Raw genomic sequence first — 19,010 nt, forward strand, 5'->3', positions numbered from 1 at the left:
CACACACACACACACACACACACACACAAACACACACCTACACACACAAATACACACACACACACACACACGCACACACACACAAAAAAACCTGATAACACATACAGAATAAATTTGACATTTTTATGCTATTCCAATTTCATGTGTGATTATTAAAACACACCCTACTGACGGATCCAGATTGTGCAATATATTGTTTTAAATCTTTATCAAATAGTATGAAACATATTGAGCCGATTAGTTTATGTTGGGGTTTTTTCTCCATCAACTGTCTTTGTACACCACATCATGTGTCTTCCTTCACTTTCCATTCTGTTTGCATCATTTCAGAAATTCACGTTGAGCCTTCACCTAATTATTTTTCCAGCAGAGGTGTCTCATTAGCAGGTCCTTTCTTCATGTATCTGATAGCAGGCATTTTAGCAAACTCACTGCTAAGATGGCAGCTCCCTCTGCCTTGTGGCTTATTTGTGAATTCTTTCCAAATGCACAAGAAAGGAAAGCATCAAATAGAATATGTTTTCCTGATTGGTCAGTTGGTTTTGTGAATTTGGCGCAGAGCTAAGTAAGATCTATTTGAAAAAGATAAGAAAAAGTGCAAGTTCTTTTATTATATGTAAAGATTGCAGTGAAGTATTTGTTGATTTCTCTGTAGTTTTCTGTTTTGCATCAAAAAGAGAAAGAGAAACCCAATTTGAGTTACATACAAATAACAACAACAGGCAATCCGCCCACTGTCTGTCCCACTCTGCTCCTGTGTATGTTGCTCACTATCAAATAATTAGCTGGTTACAAAACACACATGGAAAACTCAAAGTGGTAGGGAGAGGATGAGGAGGAGGCTGAATTCTCCGAGAGGACATGGTGCCAGATTGATTACAGCGCTGATGTAGCACCGAAGCTTGTGCTGATGACAGCGATCTGAGGGAGGCTGAGTGCTCTGCTCAGTCACAGAGCCTGCACCTCAATAAACTGCATTTCAACAAACAACCAGGCTGACAAGAGCAATTCGGTACAAAACGGAAGAGTGTGGGGAATTGATGAACAAGTCTGACAATTTGAATAAAAATATTTGTTTCAGTGCAAAACATGAAATGAAAAAAGTGAGAAAAATAAAAACACTTGGCTCCCTTTCTTTTGTTTTTTGACATAAAGAATACAGTTTATTAGGCAACTTGGGCATATATGCCAACTAGGAGCCAATATGTTATTTTCTTTCAGTATAAATAGGGATGGTACCAAATTTTGCAGAACGTAGCTCAGTCTGACAATCAAATGTGTTTGGCACACCTTCATGTGGAAACAAATATGCACAATGACGGATGAACATTCACTAGAAACTAACAAGATGAGGGAGGAACATCCCTCCTACTACAAATGGATGCACTCATAACATGATGAAAGCATGGCCCAGGAAGAACTGGTACTTTGATGTTAGTCAATTTCTGTTCCAGATTTTGGGAGTTTTTCGGTGACCCCTTATGTGATTTTAAACCAAACCAATTAAGTCGCTCATGGCATGAACAAGATCTCACCATAATGTGAGCTGAAAATGTAAAAGAACCGAGGAAAGACTCATCTTAATTCGACTATCAGGATTCAGTCTGAGTGGGTGAGACACTGAGACATAATCTGACGTGGGAGGGATAAGACTTGCGCATCGGTGAAAGAAAAGAGTTGCTGAAGATTTCTAATTAGGCGGACGGTGGGGAATGTGTAATGAGAGCCGCTATATGAGCTTTACGGCCCCGTTTATGATGTGACTTACCGACTCAAGCCCAAGAGAGGAGAGCAGAGCCGTTATTGGAAATCCCTGACCACAAATAAGGCTTATTAGTAATGAATTGCTCACACTGATGAAACTGGGAATCTGTACTTCCGCTTTAATAAAATTCTTCTCTCCAGACAGACATAAGTGAATCTCAAGATGAAAGCACTGACAGAAAGTATAAGAGACTAAAAAAACTTTTTTTTTAAAACTACCGACAAAATCATGGTGTAATCAAATAGTTTGAAGGAACAGGAAATTAGTGATCAGTTAATGAGTTCTTTTTTTTCCCCCTAAGTGACTGAATTTGTTTTATTTTTTATTTATTTTGTACGATGTATAGGAGATGTTCCAGAGTGTCTTGTAAAAGTATTCATACCCCATGAATGATTTATTTATATTTTGTCTGGTTACTACCTCTAAATCCAGTAACTTTAAGGGGTAGAGCAATGTTCATAACTGTGAATGTTTTTTTTTTTTCTTTTTTACAAATTAACGTCTTGAATTTGTCACCTAATGTTAATAACATTCAGTGCAACCTCTTAAACCCTTTTAACCTTTTTAATCTCAGTTTAAATGCAGCTGTTCACTGAAGGAGCACAGCAGCCAGGTCAAGGACAAAATTGTGGAGAAGTTTAAAGCAGGGTTAGGTTAGAAAACAATCTAAACCTTCAATCCACCAAAGTGGTGGCAACATTATGCTTTGGAAATGCTTTTCTTAAGAATTTATTTAATGCCAGCATAAATATGACTTATGCTTCCTGTCTGTCAATCCCAAAATCCCAATAAAATACAAGTTTGACGTTGTAAACTTACAAAATCTGAAAAAGATAAAGTGGTATGAATACTTACATAAGACAGTAAAAAGATGCTTCTTTCTCGTGATTGTGCAAAGGGCTCAAGTGATTTGACATGTTTTAAGTCATTTCTTTCTTTCCTATGCACAGATGTTTTTCTGAGAAAACCAGTCTACAGTTAAGAAAAGATTCATCAAAGCCAAGTGGCAAACTTTTGGATTGTTTTATCTGGAAGTAAAAAGAAATTCTTTGAATTGAGCGCCGCGCTCACTTTCTTATTTTGCTTTTTTGCAGCATTTGTTTCCATTTTCAGACACACACACACACACACACACACACACACACACACACACACACACACACACACACACACACACACACACACACACACAACAAAGCCAATCGAATTTCTCAGGCGCACACTCGTGCCCGACATGCATTTCCCCGGCATCTTTGTTGTTCGTCCAGCAGCACAAGCGGCTTTCAGGGAAGCCATTTGTCTTTGGCACTTTGCTTTACTCTACTCCTCCCCCCACTGACTAGCAGACAGGTTTTATAGCTCTGTGGTCCCCAAGGGGGACACCAGCAACACTCTCACACATGTATTCCCCCCTTCCCATCTCTTTCATCCACACTTGTGCCGAGATGTGAATTCCTGCACTTAAAATAGAAACAAACGAGACGGCACAGAACAATGACGTCTGTTTGTGCTGATCACCATAAATCGTGACTCCTGAATATTTATACATGACATAATCTGATTTAGCACCTGGTTTGCATTAAAACTGGTTGCCCAGAAAGGTTGAACTCACTCCAATGCACTTAATGCTATATTTATTACATAGATATAAATAATACTTTGCTGCTCAGCACATTAAAACAGACATAACAAACAAAAACAGAACATTCCATGAAAGTCATCCAACAGGTAAAAGCGCAGACAATCCTCAGACAATCCTTGCCTGCTCCTCCTATATCTGTCTGCAGCACAATATGGACAGAAATAGCAGTGGAATGAGCTAAATGCTTCATTATCACAGTGCACAATAGACACCCTGTCTGCAGAATCTCACAAGACGATTCACTGCGGTGCTGCTGAGCGTTAAGTCAAGAGATAACTCATGGGATTTACTATCACATACAAAAAAGCAGCAAAGCAGCACAAGAAACGACATATAAATAGTCTTGCGGCTTTTGTCTTTATTGATTTGAACTGGTTTCCCTTTTCTGCTTCAAAAACAACAAATGTTCCACTTTGCTTCTCTGACTGTGGTTCACACCATATTCAGACAAGCTTCATCCCTACAGTGATCCCATCTGTTTTATGTCTTTCTTATGAGATTTTTTTTTTTTTAAGTTTCTGCCGTGCTGGTGCAGCCAATCAAATCTTCCATCTTATTAATGAAGTGTTTATAAGGGCAGGGTGAGGCAATCAATCCCATTTCCATCGTCCTAAGGTGACACATCAGCAGACTGCAGCTTCGCTATCTGTCTCTCTGTACTCCCACATCGTAGGGGGGGGCAGTAACAGGATTTATGGAGAATCTTGGGTCAGAGTGGGTGGTCATAGCTAAGTGAATAAGGGGGATATGGAAATCAGATCATCTCCAATAAAAGCTGATTTATCTCCTTACCGCATGCAGGCATGCCGTGTTTGCTACCTGCTCTGAAACTGACGGAAACTCACAAAATGCCACTAATGGGCTTCATCAGATGAGTCAGAAATGGCCAAATGCAATCACACATGGAAACATTTTCATGCTTTGTCTCTTTGCTGCTGTCACAACCAAGAGAAAAAAAAAACCTGCAACAAGCTCTGAAGCATATCTAAAAAAGCGACAAGAAAATCGACATGCATCATGTTCTGAATTTGTTTCTATGCAGAAGAAGAAGAAAAAGGAAATTTTAGTAACTCCATTAAACAACCACACATAGCTCAGTCTGTAGCTACAATGCAACTTTCTCTCATTTTGTCATGCATTCAATGTTTTTTCTGAACTTGTATGTAACGCAGAGTAGAACATAATTGTGTAAGTGGAAGAATGATTTTTAATTGCCCTTTGGGATAAATAAATATTTTTGAATCAATTTTTTTTATTGAAAACAATACATCTTCAGTTCATCTTTTTTATTATGAAATGAAAGCAGTTTTTTAACCTCTTCATCCATCCATCCATCCATCCATCCATCCATCCATCCATCCATCCATCCATCCATCCATCCATCCATCCATCCATTTTCTTGCACCCTTGTCCCTTAGTGGAGTCAGGAGGGGTGCTGGTGCCTATCTCCAGCTGACGTTCCAGGTGAGAGGCGGGGTCACCCTGGACAGGTTATCAGTCTGTCGCAGGGCAACACAGAGACACACAGGACAAGCAACCATGCACACACACACTCACACCTAGGGGTAATTCAGACAGACCAATCCTCTTCATTCTTTCATTGTTGAGATTTTCATTGTTTTAAAACTTAACAAAAGAGAAATTCTAGTTCTGATTTCTTTTTTTTCCCTAATGTTACATCATAAACATTATATGGAAGAAGGAGCTTTGTCTTTTGCAGCATCTATAATCCTGCGTTTAGCTCCATAATTCTTCCCATCAATTATCAGCATCACTGTTCCTTCGGAAGAAAAGCATCCCAACAGTACGATGCTGCCATCACCATTTCTCATCGTAGGATTAGTATGCATGGTGCAATATTTGTATTTTTCACACATGCATCACTGAATTCGTTCAAAAAAACCAACTACATTTATACTACTTTTAAAGTAAAAGAGTCTTTTTGCTAATACATTTCTTTATGGTCATGGCTGAATGTGTAAAAATGTGTAAAAGTTCAAGGCATGAGAATACTCCTACACACTGCATCCCTGTAGCCAGATTTGATGAAAAAAAAAAAAAAAGCTGTCACTCGCAAGTACAGGTTTATGGCAAACAGGCAACGCTTGTGCTATGTACTTCTTTTTTTTTTCATTCTTGCCTTTGGCAATCACCAGGAATCAATTTTCATTTCATAAGGCAGGTTTTTTTTTTTTTTCCTTCACCATCTTATTTTGCTGTGCTGCGCACCTTGCAAAGTGATGAAATACAGTCAGAGCCAAAAGAGTAGAGATAATTAAATTGGGGTTTAAGTTATTAAGATGGGACAAGCTGATATTGGTCAAGCGACCGACGTTGGTGCCAAACGAGCAGATTTGCCCCATTTGTCATAAAACGGCGAAAAAGGAGATTGAGAGAGAGAGCAGTCAAAACACAGACTAACATCCATCGCACTGGTGGCAGCTTGAAGGAGGCGTGAAACGAGGCTGCCTGTCCACACCGGTAGCTGGTAGCTCTGCATTATTATTAACAAAGCCCCTCCACCCTCTACCCTAATGCCTGTCGCAGAGTGAGAAATGTTAACTCTTGCATGCCTGAAACTGTATGGGACAAAGAGAGGGGGACAAAAGTGCCTTACATTCAAGCTGTGAAGAGTACAAATAAAGAGATGCATTCTTTGTTGGATTCTGAGGAGGCTGCAGACATTCAGAGCCAGAAGGGCAAGAGGCTGAGTCACCTTTCTTTATTTTAAGAAAATACAGACTGTATGATGAAGCACAGAGGAAGTACGATTGATGGGAACTAGTGAGAGGATTCTAGATAGCACTGCTATGTGTAAATGTGACATGTGTTGTAATGTGCAAACCCTGGATGTGTGGGGGAGGGAAGATGGTGAGAGGTGAGTAAAAAAAAAAAGGCAAAATGAGGGTTCAGGAAGGACAGAGGAAAAGAATATATTAAGAAAAGAAGTGACTGTTTTCATTCTGGGGGGAAAAGTGCTTAACAGAGCCATGAACTCCTTTGGGGTTGGGGGTGACATCTCACATGCACGACTGTTCTGGCGAACAGTTTTATTTTTAGCAACACGGACAAGGCTGAAAACCAGAAGTGGATAGATGCAGAATATGAAGAGGGCTCTTTAAATATTGATCATGTGGATTTCTGTCATCTTGCTGATTTGTGAAACGGGCTTTCAAGGAGCTCTGCACATAAAAGGAATTGTTCAAGTAAAGGCTCCAGCTCACTTGCTCTTGTTACCCAAATGAGCTGACTCTGTGCCCTTGAACTGACTGCTGACATTCTGTAAAAGGTTGCACACAAGTGAAACAATGGCTTTCACGCTGACTCTCCACAGCATAGGGACGTGCATGTGCGTATGCGAGGAGGCGTGTCTCTCCCCCGCTCACCCCTCATGTCTTGGCCATGACTGCAGGGGAGGAGCCATGGCGGGCTCATTGCCACCTTCCAGACAAAAGCAGCGTGAATTTGGAAACGTGAATTTGAGTGTGTGTGTGTGTGTGTGCTTGCTCACATGCAAACATAACACGCTGATGAGATTTATATGCATACTGACAAAAGTGGGCTAGGACGTGGCTGCAACAATACAGTTGTCAAACTAACCGGAGTCTCTCTATGTTTTCGTAAATTGTTAAGATTCTTCCATTCAAAACCTAACTACTGTAACCAGAGGTGAACCAATTAATCTTTTAGAGCTCAGAGTTGTTGGGGTTTTTTTGTTCACGTGTGTTTGGTGTGTTCAGAGTCAGCAAATATTCAACAAGTTCAAAGCCAGTGGAATTACTTGGCATTAGTGTTGTTATTTATTAAAAAAGCACCTTATGTATTCAATCTTGGACAGCTAGAAGATTCTCTTTTAAGATAAGGACTGCTGATGTTATGCAGTTAGTTTTATTGTATACAATTAATCTTTTCCCCTCTTTTTGTTTGTTTGTTCTCTTTTTGTGCTGCAATCCTTTGGCGACAACAACAACAAAAAAACAGATTGTCAAAATCAGTATTGATAAAAAAAAACAAAGATTGATTGGTGCATATTTAATTCAAGTAAACTTTATAGCATGCACTAAGAGTCACACTGACACACTTTCTGTGTTTCTTCTCACTTTTCACAACTGAACTGTTTCCCATCCTCCTTCTCCTTGTTTGCCCTTTAGATACCCTTGAAGGTTGCACGAGTTTGCAACACTCCTGGGCTTTTCGACAAGCGTTCTTACCCGCAGAAACACACACATGCGTGTATATGATATCTGAAACAGATGGCTTCTGTAAAACACACACTCACAGACACACACGTTCGCAGCAGTGCGCGCCGTGTTCTTACTGAATTGATCGCAGCTGAGATATAGCTGAGGTCAGACATATTGTATCAATCATGCAAACGTCAGCATCCAGAAAGGCAACGACAGCAGACAGTTGAAAGGTCACTCGCGGGCAACGTCGTGCCAGCCTGCGCGTTAACAAGACAGGAAGGGTTTGCTGAGGTTTAACAAAATGAACTGGGTGATCCATAAATGTGGAAAGCTTGTGGTACTGGAATCAATAAACATTATGAAGTGCACTTATCAGGCACATTTTAATAAAAGGGTGTTAGTTTAACCAGTACCACCAGGCAAAATCCTAAAGATGCCAGTACATAAACTGGGGTGAAGTTGGTCTCTCCAAAATCTCAACGACAACATTAATATCAGAAACAAATCAACTATTAACAAGCATTATTAAGGTGTGAAGAAACATATTCACTTAACCTTTGTTTGATGCTTCAATTCACACCTCAGGTACTCAAGGCCTTCAAGCAACACAATGGAGAGACTTAAAAACAGTTTTACAAAAGTGTCAGAAAAATCCAACAACCATGGCTGGGATTTTTTCCTGGCACAAAGATAAAGCTATGAGACAGGAAGGTGAGGTCTTAATTAATGCCCTCCCAACAGAGCTGGATCAAGGTTGTATGAGGCCCTGGGCAGAGTTTGGTTCACCTTCGTTTAAACCATTCACCCGGAACAGCTTAACCATTTATATTGCCCTTGCTTTCTTTGTTTTCTTTGTTATGTACATTCTCCAGCATAATATGCACAGAAAATGTTTTCCTGGCCCAGAGAGCTTTAAATTTCAGTAATTTCCAAATAGTGAGGGTTTAATTTCCAAATAGGTTTAGTATAGAGATGGGGGGTCAATCCGATCCAGTATTGATACACTAAACAGATGTTTACTGTCAGATGTGGGAGATTAGATTAATTTTAAATATATGGGCAGAACTTGTTACAGAAAAACAATGTCAGTGCAGTCTGCTGCTGCTACATAGTGAGCACTCTGATGCTCAGCAGTATCTTTTTTTTTAGAGGTATTGTAATGTTGAATTGATAAAAATATATGGGTTTGTGCAAACATTTAAATTGAAGAAAACACATCTTTTAATTTACAACATAAAGGACTTGGAAAATTTGAGCTGCCTGTCAGGCTATGTTCACACTGCAGCCTGAAGTGACCCAAATACATTTTTTTTTTTTTGCCCTTGTGCGACCTGTATCTGATCTTTTAATGAGAGTCTGAACAGCACAAATCCAATTTTTTACAAATTCGACCCACTTGGCTATGTGGTTCTAAATCTGATACGTATCTGATCTCTTCAAACTGTGACCTGTGTCTATGTGGCCAGGTCACACGAAAGCAGGAAGAAAAATGTGGATTAAGTTGTTAACGTGCTGGCTCCAGTCGGGCAACAACTTTAACATTTTAAGGCATTGTCCACTATTAGCAGACATGTTTGCTTCCGCAAACATTCAGCACAGTCTACATGTTATGTTACTGCTTCCTCTAGTGCGCATGCTGCACACTTTTAGGTTGTTTGCAGTTCACAAAGAACATCACATGCAAGTCAAATATATTTGGAAATGTGAACAATCACGCAAATTGTTTCAGATTTCACTAAAAAATCTGAATTGAGCATTAAGGCTTGCAGTGTGAAGGTAGCCTTAGAAGACTTTGACACATGATAAGAAAATTTGTAATGCAGAAAATATTGGGAAAGATTGCTCTTGGATATGCACACCAACTGTACTACTTGCAAATAAATGTTGATAAAAATCAAATGTTGTTGGCTTTATTTGATTAAAACAGAAAACTATTATGTTAATGGGTCACTTTGGTGACTTTTCTCAATGTTTTGTTTTTTCCCCATTAATACAGTCACAGTGCACATAAGGCATTCAATTCAGAACACCAAAACTCCTGAATCAGATTGTCTGCAGATTAATGTATTTTGTCACATGTACAGTGAACCCAATTTCTTTGGGCCCCCCAACAAGCAATGGTTGCAAAATTCACTTATACCCAGGGCCGAACCTGGAAGTCATCGCAGTCTATCCAGACAAATAAGGTTGGAGCAACCACAACTGTAAATTAAGAAGGTAATTAAATAATCCTGTCATTGAGTCATGACCCAAAACCATGTAAATATCAGGATGTTTTTCTGAGCCTACACATAAAAATAAGGTAATAATTAATAGAATCTGTATGTTTTTATGAACAACTTATGAGCACGTAACACTCCTGCTGAAATCCATGCAAATTTAATGCAAGTGGCTATTACCTCGCTGTACAGTGGGTGATGGCTCTAGTCTACAAGTCAAGTCTAATTTATACAAGATCATTAGCAACACACACTCACAGATATCTCACCTGGTCCATCTCATCTCATCAACCTGCATGACCTCACTTTTTCCTCCAATCCCACCTGTATTATTTAACACTCATAAAAGAGCAGTCTCCTTTACACAAACGTGCTAAATGTTTTTCCTCCTTTCTTTTTTAATAAACAAAACAATGACATTAACATTTAGCTGCGAACGAATCGGTTCGGCTAGAAGATGAAGAAGAAGAAAAAGCAGGCAAATACATGTGCGACACATCTTAAAACCGCAACTGGCCTTTGGATCAACACTGCAAAAAAAAAAAAAAAAAAACGACACATCTTAAAACCGCAACTGGCCTTTGGATCAACACTGCAAAAAAAAAAAAAAAAAACATGCGTCGGATGTTTTCAGTGTCGCCACTTACTTGCGGGGTTTTCTGGTGCTGATTCACGGAGGAGGCTGCCGGAAAACACAGGAGCTGCTATTGGAAACAAAGCCGCGTGGCTCTGCTGCTTCCTCTGCTCTCGCTCAGCTTTAGGATGGCATGAACGGTGCAGGAGGAGAGAGGTATGCTGCAGACAGGAGGGGAAGGAGGAGGAGAAGAAGGGAGGGATCTGGAGGAGGAGTGGTGCTGATGCTGCAGCCCACAGCAGGTGCGTTTATACGCACATGCTCTCGTTTCATTTTCTTTATTCACTTCCGCCCTCTGCTGGATCTTCACTGGAATATCCCTCGGTGCTCCGAATGAGATGGAATACTGTGCCTTGAAATGCATACAAACCCATTTAAATTCGTGGGTTTGTATGTACTGCAAATTTAAATTGTGTTAAAAATGTTATATTTGCATTTTTGCTGTCACACAGATTCTAAATTAAGCCGATGTTATATTCATAGCTCAGGTGGGAGAATCTGTCTTAAGATAAGCTATTAGTCCTGCACTCAACAAATCTGATATTAATAAAGTGGCAAAAATAATAATAAAAAAGAAGAATACCGTAAGAAATGTAGTAGATGTCCAAATCAAAGTTTCCCACAAGTGATGTCAAGGAATCAGTGAACATGAAGCACCAGGTGATTTAGTCAGGAAGACCAAAATTGAATGTTGACCTGTAAATTATGCACAAAATATACTAGTATTTGACAAAAAGATAAAAAAATCAAGTGAGAAAGTGAACCATGCACAGGATTCCTTCATTCGCTTTGATAGTTGGAGCTGCAGAGATACCAAATTTGTAGCTGGAAAGTATCCATGCATGTGTGAGCCAGAAATTAACCTGCATCTTACTGTTAGTCCCATCTTTACAGAAAACTGCTTTAAAATGACAGTCAGATGAAACGATAAGAAAGCTGCGATTCTGTGAGTAAACTGAACTACAGCCACACCAAACCACATTAAAGAAAAAAACCCTTCTGCAAAATAAGGATGAAATGAGCAAGAACTGCTCACTGTCACATCGCATACTCCCTTTCTCGCATGGATAACACATTTTGAAATATTGCTGTGTTCAAATGACCTTCGAAGCAACAGTGAGGTGCCTCACTCCCAGTGAAAAGTTGTGCCAAAGAGGAGCGGCTGTAGTTTGGGGCATTTGTGACTTTGAGTAATTATGCTAATGAAAGAAAAAAAGACAAATGACAGCAGCTTTTTTTTGTTTATACCAAGGATACAAGGTTTTATTTGCAGAGGTATACTTATTACAGGAATACAGAGAACATAGAAGCTATAGAATCCACACGTTATGCAACTGCCCTTTTTTCAAAAAAAAAAAAGAACATTTTTATTAATAAATAACTTAATACTAGAAATATACATCTTATTTACACAGTTTTGATTATACACATCTAATTATTGAGTGCCATCTTGTTTCCAAGCAGCGGTGTCAAAAGTCTGTATACAAGGGCTGATATCCTGCATTTTTTTGTCTTTTTTTCCACTGGTTCTTCACACCCGAACCGGTTCATTAGGTCTCTGCAGAACTTTGACATGTTGAGAAAGTAGTTTGAATCAGTTGTATTGGAGCAAAAACTCCTGTAAAACTGGCAGGACACCAGCCCTTGACGACTGAAGCTGCACACCAATGTTTTAACGAATTATTCAAAACTATATTAGTTGACAAAGTAAGTGACATTTATTTTAATGAAAGTCTTCAGAAATAATTGCTCAAGTGTGCCAATTACGTCACAATAACAAATCTTTATTTCTTGCATATTTTATTGTACTTTATCAAAAACTTGAACCAAAAAAAAAGCAAATAGCAAAGGTTTTGAAAGTGGGTTGTAACACAGTAATACACATGTGTGCGAATGGCAGAGACATTTAGCAAAGGCATACAAGTAAAACCCAGAAAATGTTTGAGAGAAAAGTTAATTAACAAATGCTGTAAATGCCAGGGTACAGCCGCCAACGGTGTAAAAATTATACTAGTACCTTTTCTGACTTCAACTTACAATAATATTACATCCAGTGAATGCGAAAACAATCGCAATTCAAATTCAAAAGAGTTCCTACAAGTTTTTAGACCAGAACATTTCTCAGAGGTTTAAAGAAACTAACCTCCATACTAATATCCAAGTATTGGTGCACTTTTATCCCGTTACCAGGGTGGCAACAGATTGCATGGGTAAAAATTATCAAGGAAAATGGCCCTGAACCTTCGTGATGGAGTTTAGTGCAGAGAAGGATGTTGAGTGTTTTTGAATGATTGAATTTTCTCAGCTTTTTGTGATAGTCATCACTGTTTAATTTCATATTTTCTACTTGCAAATAAATTTTCAATAAGATGCACAGAAGAGACAAGACATAGAAACATTTTATAGTGTTAAATTAAATGCTATAACATTGTGTGATCCAATGCATAAATTAAAACCATAACATCACCCATGCAAAGCGTATCGTTAATCAGTTCTTAATTTTATAAACAATAGACATGCTGCTGCTACATTGTTTTTGGAATATGTTGCACCAGTTTAAATTGTTGCACTTCAATTGATTAGCAATTGATTCCAATGTGAAGTAAATGCAATTTTGTTTTAGAGTTAAATTGTAAGAATTGGCCGTAATGGCAGGGAATGTGGAAGTCTATGAAGTTCATCTAAAACCTGTAATAGTTGTACCTTTGCTCAGAGTTTGGTGAAACTTAAGAAAAGGTATAGAGCGAAGATTCTTTGAAATTATTGTCAAAAAAGATTTATTGCAAAAAATATGTCTATACTTGAAACGGACAATTTTTTTCTCCCTTTCTCCCAAACACATTCAACAAGCAGTGCGATCAGAAGAAATCAGAGGACCAATCCCCTAGCGAGTTGAATAAATTAATATGAACAGGACAAAAGTCAAAACGGACACTACTAACAGACTGAGGGATCAGTGTAACAAAATTCAAAGTTTTAAAGGTTTGGGGTAACATAATGGAAGCATGTGAAGAAATATGCTTAATCAATCAAGGTACAAGATTATAGAGACCGAAGTTCTCAATTCGTGGTTAGTATAGTCTTCCCATTAAAACCAAAGTTTTGTACATAAACACTCTTATAGAGAATGATTGACCCATCTCCTAAGCAAATTTTTGTTAAAAATTCAGACATAATTTTGTAATTTACCCAGACAACATGAAAAATGTGGTGACAAATTTATGTTGTCATGAGGACGACTAGTAATATAAGTGCAGATGAAAAATATGGACTCTTTTCAATATATTTCAGGAGAAAAGAGAGGACAATGGCTGGTCAACTTGAAATAACCGTCATAAAAATGTCCCTTTTCTACTGAAATAACATCTCAAAACCAATTTTTTTTACTATGTTCCTATGAACATTATTTAGGTAAGTAAATGATGCTGCTGACTACTTTAAATCATTGTTTCCCCCAAAGGCCACATCACTAAAGATCCACTGACCAGTTTCAAACAAAGCACACTGTGGTAACACATTTTATAAAGTACTGAGATGGTTGTATCTTCTTCAAATTTATGTAGACATTATGTTTTAATAGATATAAAAAAATCAATCTATTTTTAGAAAATATTCTGGTAGCACAACCTCAACCACTCCACAGTCTGACTGCTAGTAATTCAACCTATTAACACCCCAACTCAACATGTAGAGGAACTTAACATGGCCATACTCCACCTCTCAACTTCCATTAAACATTAATGTCTCTAATGAAAGCCCTTCTTCCACAGACAGTCAGGCAGTAATGAACAGCTGAACCACGAGGCCATGCACAAAAACTGACTCCACTGAGGGTTTCAGTTTGATTTTCTGCAAGGGATTCATCACCACTTGGCTGTAATGTGAGCAGGACCTAGATGGGGGTGTCAGTTTACATTTTTGCAGCATAGCTTTCCCCCCAAAAGGAGAGGTGAAGAAGAGGACTGTCAAAAACCCTTCTACGATGACGGCCTGGTGTCAGGGCAGGTGGACGTGGAGCTGTGTGTTATAGTCCCTTCTATAACTCCCCGTTGTTTTCTTCCCTGACATCAAGGCCGTCATTGAGAAAAGCTTCTTTCTCTATTGACATGGCTTCCAATTCATGATCAAGACTAAAACCATTCATCTCTGTTACCAGAGACAGGCGAGCGGAGGTCGCCTCGGAGCTGTGACGAATGCCATAACAGAAGTAGATGACTAAACCTGCAAAGAAGGAAAAAGGCAAAATATGGCTTGTATCATACACTCTCGTGATGAAAAATCTGTTAAAGTCTTAACTAGGCTGTAGATAGAGTATGTTTTCATGCAAATGACACGTGATCAAGTCTTCCTAGTTTGAGTTTTGCAATCCTACTTGGTAGATATTTTAATTAAGGCAATGTTAAAGAAAAGCCTTCTAACAGTACCTACCTGTAATTGTGATATCGCATTACATTGTGCAAGCAAAGTTCCAATCAGCTTTGCAAAGAAAATAATTTTCTAATGTTCAACATAATAATGATGCATAATAACGAAAGATGTAGGAGTACCTATAACCATCCAGATGGAAAATCTGACCCATGTTCCTCTGTCCAGTTGCATCATCAGGTAGACATTGACAAACATGCTCATGACTGGAATGAAAGGCACCAGGGGAACCTGGGAAATAGGACTGCATTACCACATGAACGCCCTGGAAAATGTGTGTATTTATTTGAAAACCTTTAAAACAAATAGATTTTGGAAGCTTGGTGACAATTCTCTAAAAGAACGTTTTGGAGATAAGTTAATATACTTGTTTGACCACCCTAATATATAGGAAAATATATATTGTCACTGTAATACCACTTTAAGCAGTGTTATTAAAGGTTCTGTTTGAATATTTTACTTATTGCTCTGAAAGTAGATATGAGGGTGTTTAGAAGACCATGTGTTTTCTTGCATCCATTTTCTGACTTACAAAGACTCACATGCCTGAAAGACAAGTTTTTGTGTTTTTTGAAGGCTATGAAAACAGGGTCTCTACGTGATGCTGTGTGCTTTTCTGTCTTAACCATTTTCATTGTACTTATGAAAAATGGACCCTTATATCATGTCATGTGTAAATATGGATTACAAATTAAATTTTGCAGACACTAATGAAATGGAAAAAAAAATAATACATTTCAAATTTTACAGAAATTTCTAAGGTTGCCTACAAATGCAGTACATCTGATTTAGTATAAAACTATTTCAGAAATAAGGATTGGGCTTTACGTCACTGAATAAATGTAATAAATTAAATGCAAGATTTTTTTCTTTACTATTTTATTTGCAACTAAAATAAACAATTACTTTATTTTAAGGTTTTGCACACTTTTTGTCCATCATAGCCAAAAATGAAACTGTTAAATTTAATTAGCATGCCATAGTACTAAAAAGGTCTTCAAGCCTAACCTTGAAGGAGAGTTTTGTTTTACTCTCAGGCTGCCTCCAGATTATGAAAACCAGAGCGAGACACACCATGAAGATCACACTCAGGGCTACCATGTTCCAGGAGGCGAGGCCTCCATGAACGGCCAGTATACTGAAGGCCAGGATCAGCATTCCTGCAGAAGCACACATCAGAGAGTTTGTAAATTCAGACAAACATCATTTAAGTTTGGACTTATTTAATGTACATTAAATCAGCTGACTTTATTTTAAATAAAGACTTCTGCTTGTTTATCCTATGAATTCAAATACAAAACTGGCTTATCCTATGAATTCAAATACAAAACTGGCTCTTGAGAAAGTATAAAGGCCAAGAAACACAATGTGTTCTGTTTGTTCACTTTTTCTTCTGTCAAATGTGACTAATAAATGACAGATCTTGTTGCTATTCCATACAACTCAAAGAGGCTACTTCATAAATAACTTCCTAAAATAATTGAGCAATAACAAGATTGATCCTTTGTTCGTGTCATGAAAAGACAAATGGGCTCTTAAGACTAATTATTTTTCTGCTTTATCTTGCACGAAAACATACCTATGACAGATGTACAGATCTTAACAATGAAGCCTGACAGTATGGACGGCTCAGGGTTGTTTGGATACAGAAGAGTCTGAAAACTGAATCTTTCCTCCACACCAGGAAGGATGCCCATACTGGACACACATATCCCATCACTGCAGTCTGCCTCATCATGGGTATTGGCCATCTGGTACGCTGGGCTGTGGATCTCTGGCTGGTATCTGGAATTTTAAAAAAAAAGCGCACATTAGCTAATTCTCAATTAGATCAATAGAAAATCTAAATACCACATATTCACTGCTGCTGTTCCAATCGTAACAATGCAAATGCAAATGTAAAGCAGCAGTGACCCTTTGTAAAGGAAGTGTCAATTAAAATGGGAGCTGTAGCCAACTTTCCAACAAGTTACTTCAGTTTGTGACAGCTCAACTACAGATTATGAAACATATGAAAAGTGAGTGAAACGTTTAGTGTCAGAACATTTTCACAGAGAACAACACAACACTTTGATTGCTTAAAAATCCAATCAAAGTTGAAGAAATTTATAAATAAGACTGTAGATTTGGATAAAACATTTCTATTATGAAAGTTATAAAAACAAAAGTCAGGAAATTTAAATTCAGAATTTAAAAATTTGAGTGCACAGATTTGGTTCTATAATGTACAAATGTTAATGAAGTAAATGTTGAAACACAATTACTCCAAATCCCACTAATATGGTAACTAATGCCATAAATTACCCCAACCTGTATGTGTTTTTCTAATTTTAAGAATGAACAATTTTGCAACTCCATCAGTATTTTTTCTTCTTCTTGTAACACAAAGTAAAAAAAAAAAAAATCCAATTTTACATATGTTCTGTTTTGTTCCAGTGAGACTTTTATGACCCATTAGGAATCAACTAAGTAAATTTTCCTTTGGTTTCCACCTAGAATTTTTGAATAAAACAGTCCAAACTGACCTTAGCACCAGCACACAGGCGGCCACTAACGTATAGGCCAACAGCGTTCCTATTGACATGAGGTCCACCAGGTCCTTCAGGTCAAACAGAAACGCCATGATTGCTAAAAATGTGTAAAAAAAAAAAAAAAAAAGAGCAACAAAGGGCTCATGTAAGAATGGTGCAAGCTTGAAGATATATATTTTTGAAAGCGCAAAATTGAAAAAGTACTCAAATGTTTTATCATTCATGGACATGAAATCTAATAAACATCTATTATGTTATTTCTTTTATTATCTAATTCTGACTGAAGAGTTTGTGTGCGTACATGTCTCAGAAATAATTGATATATGATCTATTATGGAAGTGTTTCAACTGTTAATGCACAGAATAATGGTTAAATGAACTTTCATGATCATGTTAAATTGGTTAAATTTATTTCTGAAGAAATTCAAACCAAACAAATCTGTTTATGTCCCTAAAAAAACATTCAGAGAACTAATCTTATTGTGGCAAAACTAAGTCATGTTTTTAAAAAGTCTGTTTACCAATGTCATTTATGGTGAAATGTTATGTTATGTAAAACAGAGTCCAAAAAAATTTCCCCAGAGAAGCAGGTTCTTAACTGCTCCAAAATTACACTGTTACACTATTACAGTGTATCATGTCTTTATTTCATTAATAATAAATTGTCAGACCTGACAGGGAGACATGTAAGAGCCTTAAACATAACATGTTTATTGTCTTTCATTCATGTAAGAAGTTTTTTTTTATCCACCGACAATGTGGCTAAAAAAATAGTTAGAACTCTAGAAGAAGAGCATCATGGTGGTAATGTACTGAAATGTTGCTGTGTGAATGTCAAAATTTTTTTTACTTTTAAATTCTTCCGTATTTTATTTCTTAAATCATATAAAACTCTTAATCTGATCTTTCTTTGGTGCCATTTGAATCCCTAGATGCTATTGCTAACTGCTCTCAGTAAACTTAATCATCTAAACTTTGCTCTCTTTTAGATCTCTGTTCATGCTTCCCCTATCGTTCCGCTGCCGTTTCCATGACTCTGACTCTCTTTTCTCCCTGGTTTGCATTTCCTACTCCTCTTACCAGACATGACCCCAGCCGCAACGGTAGAGTTTATGGGCGCCTTCCTCTCGCTGATATGGGCCAAAAAGGAGAAGAGAAGGCCATCTCGTGCCATGGCAAAGATGATACGGGGTAGGGGGAACATGGAACCCAAAAGACTGGGGTAGAGTGAGGAGGAAAACATAAGATTTGGGAGATAGTTGTTGGTAAGTGAAGGGAAATATGGGGAAAGAAAAGAAAATGCTAACTTGGAAAAAAAAAATAAAAAAAAGCCGGCAATGTATGGATTGGAAAGGTGAGGCAGAGAAATGCGCAACAGGGTTTTCAGGCTGGAGTCAGTATAGCGCAAGGGGACATGATGCTGTTTGTCAAAAGTTCTTTGAATGATGCCATGTAATCATGCAAGGCTCCACATGCTATTATTCTTCACTGCAAATTCTATTTGTGTATTTGTCACATGCAGCTTTGCTTGGTGGATATGTTTTTTTACAAGATGCAGGTTCAAAATATAACAAAGTTTCAAAACGGAAAGATAGTGGAATATAATC

The 19,010-nt window shown here is 37.9% G+C and overlaps 2 protein-coding genes across 7 annotated transcripts in view; both read right to left on the reverse strand.

Moving 5' to 3' along the window:
• Positions 1-10,632, reverse strand: part of mtus2a (microtubule associated tumor suppressor candidate 2a) — a 39,563-nt gene extending 28,931 nt beyond the window's left edge. For both annotated transcript variants that reach the window (XM_008427177.2, XM_008427176.2), the window contains exon 1: positions 10,461-10,632. The gene's annotated coding sequence lies outside the window, so the exon portion shown is untranslated. The remainder of the gene's footprint in view (positions 1-10,460) is intronic.
• slc7a1a (solute carrier family 7 member 1a) overlaps positions 8,132-19,010 on the reverse strand; it is a 29,681-nt gene continuing 18,802 nt past the window's right edge. For 3 of the 5 annotated variants that reach the window (XR_535339.2, XR_535337.1, XR_535340.2), the window contains exons 9-15: positions 17,398-17,500; positions 16,452-16,657; positions 15,881-16,032; positions 14,995-15,103; positions 13,286-14,668; positions 10,184-10,186; positions 8,132-8,143 (exon numbers count right to left, since the gene is read on the reverse strand). Coding sequence is in view for 1 of the 5 variants with exons in the window: in XM_008427178.1 (XP_008425400.1) it covers positions 14,484-14,668; positions 14,995-15,103; positions 15,881-16,032; positions 16,452-16,657; positions 17,398-17,500 (755 nt within the window). In the remaining 4 variants the exon portion in view is untranslated. Of the gene's footprint in view, positions 8,144-10,183; positions 10,187-11,685; positions 14,669-14,994; positions 15,104-15,880; positions 16,033-16,451; positions 16,658-17,397; positions 17,501-18,483; positions 18,621-19,010 lie in introns of those variants that run through there. The other 2 variants (XR_535338.1, XM_008427178.1) reach the window with 2 other exon arrangements.

This window comes from Poecilia reticulata, linkage group LG14, assembly GCF_000633615.1.
Source record: "Poecilia reticulata strain Guanapo linkage group LG14, Guppy_female_1.0+MT, whole genome shotgun sequence".
NCBI classification, from domain to species: domain Eukaryota; kingdom Metazoa; phylum Chordata; class Actinopteri; order Cyprinodontiformes; family Poeciliidae; genus Poecilia; species Poecilia reticulata.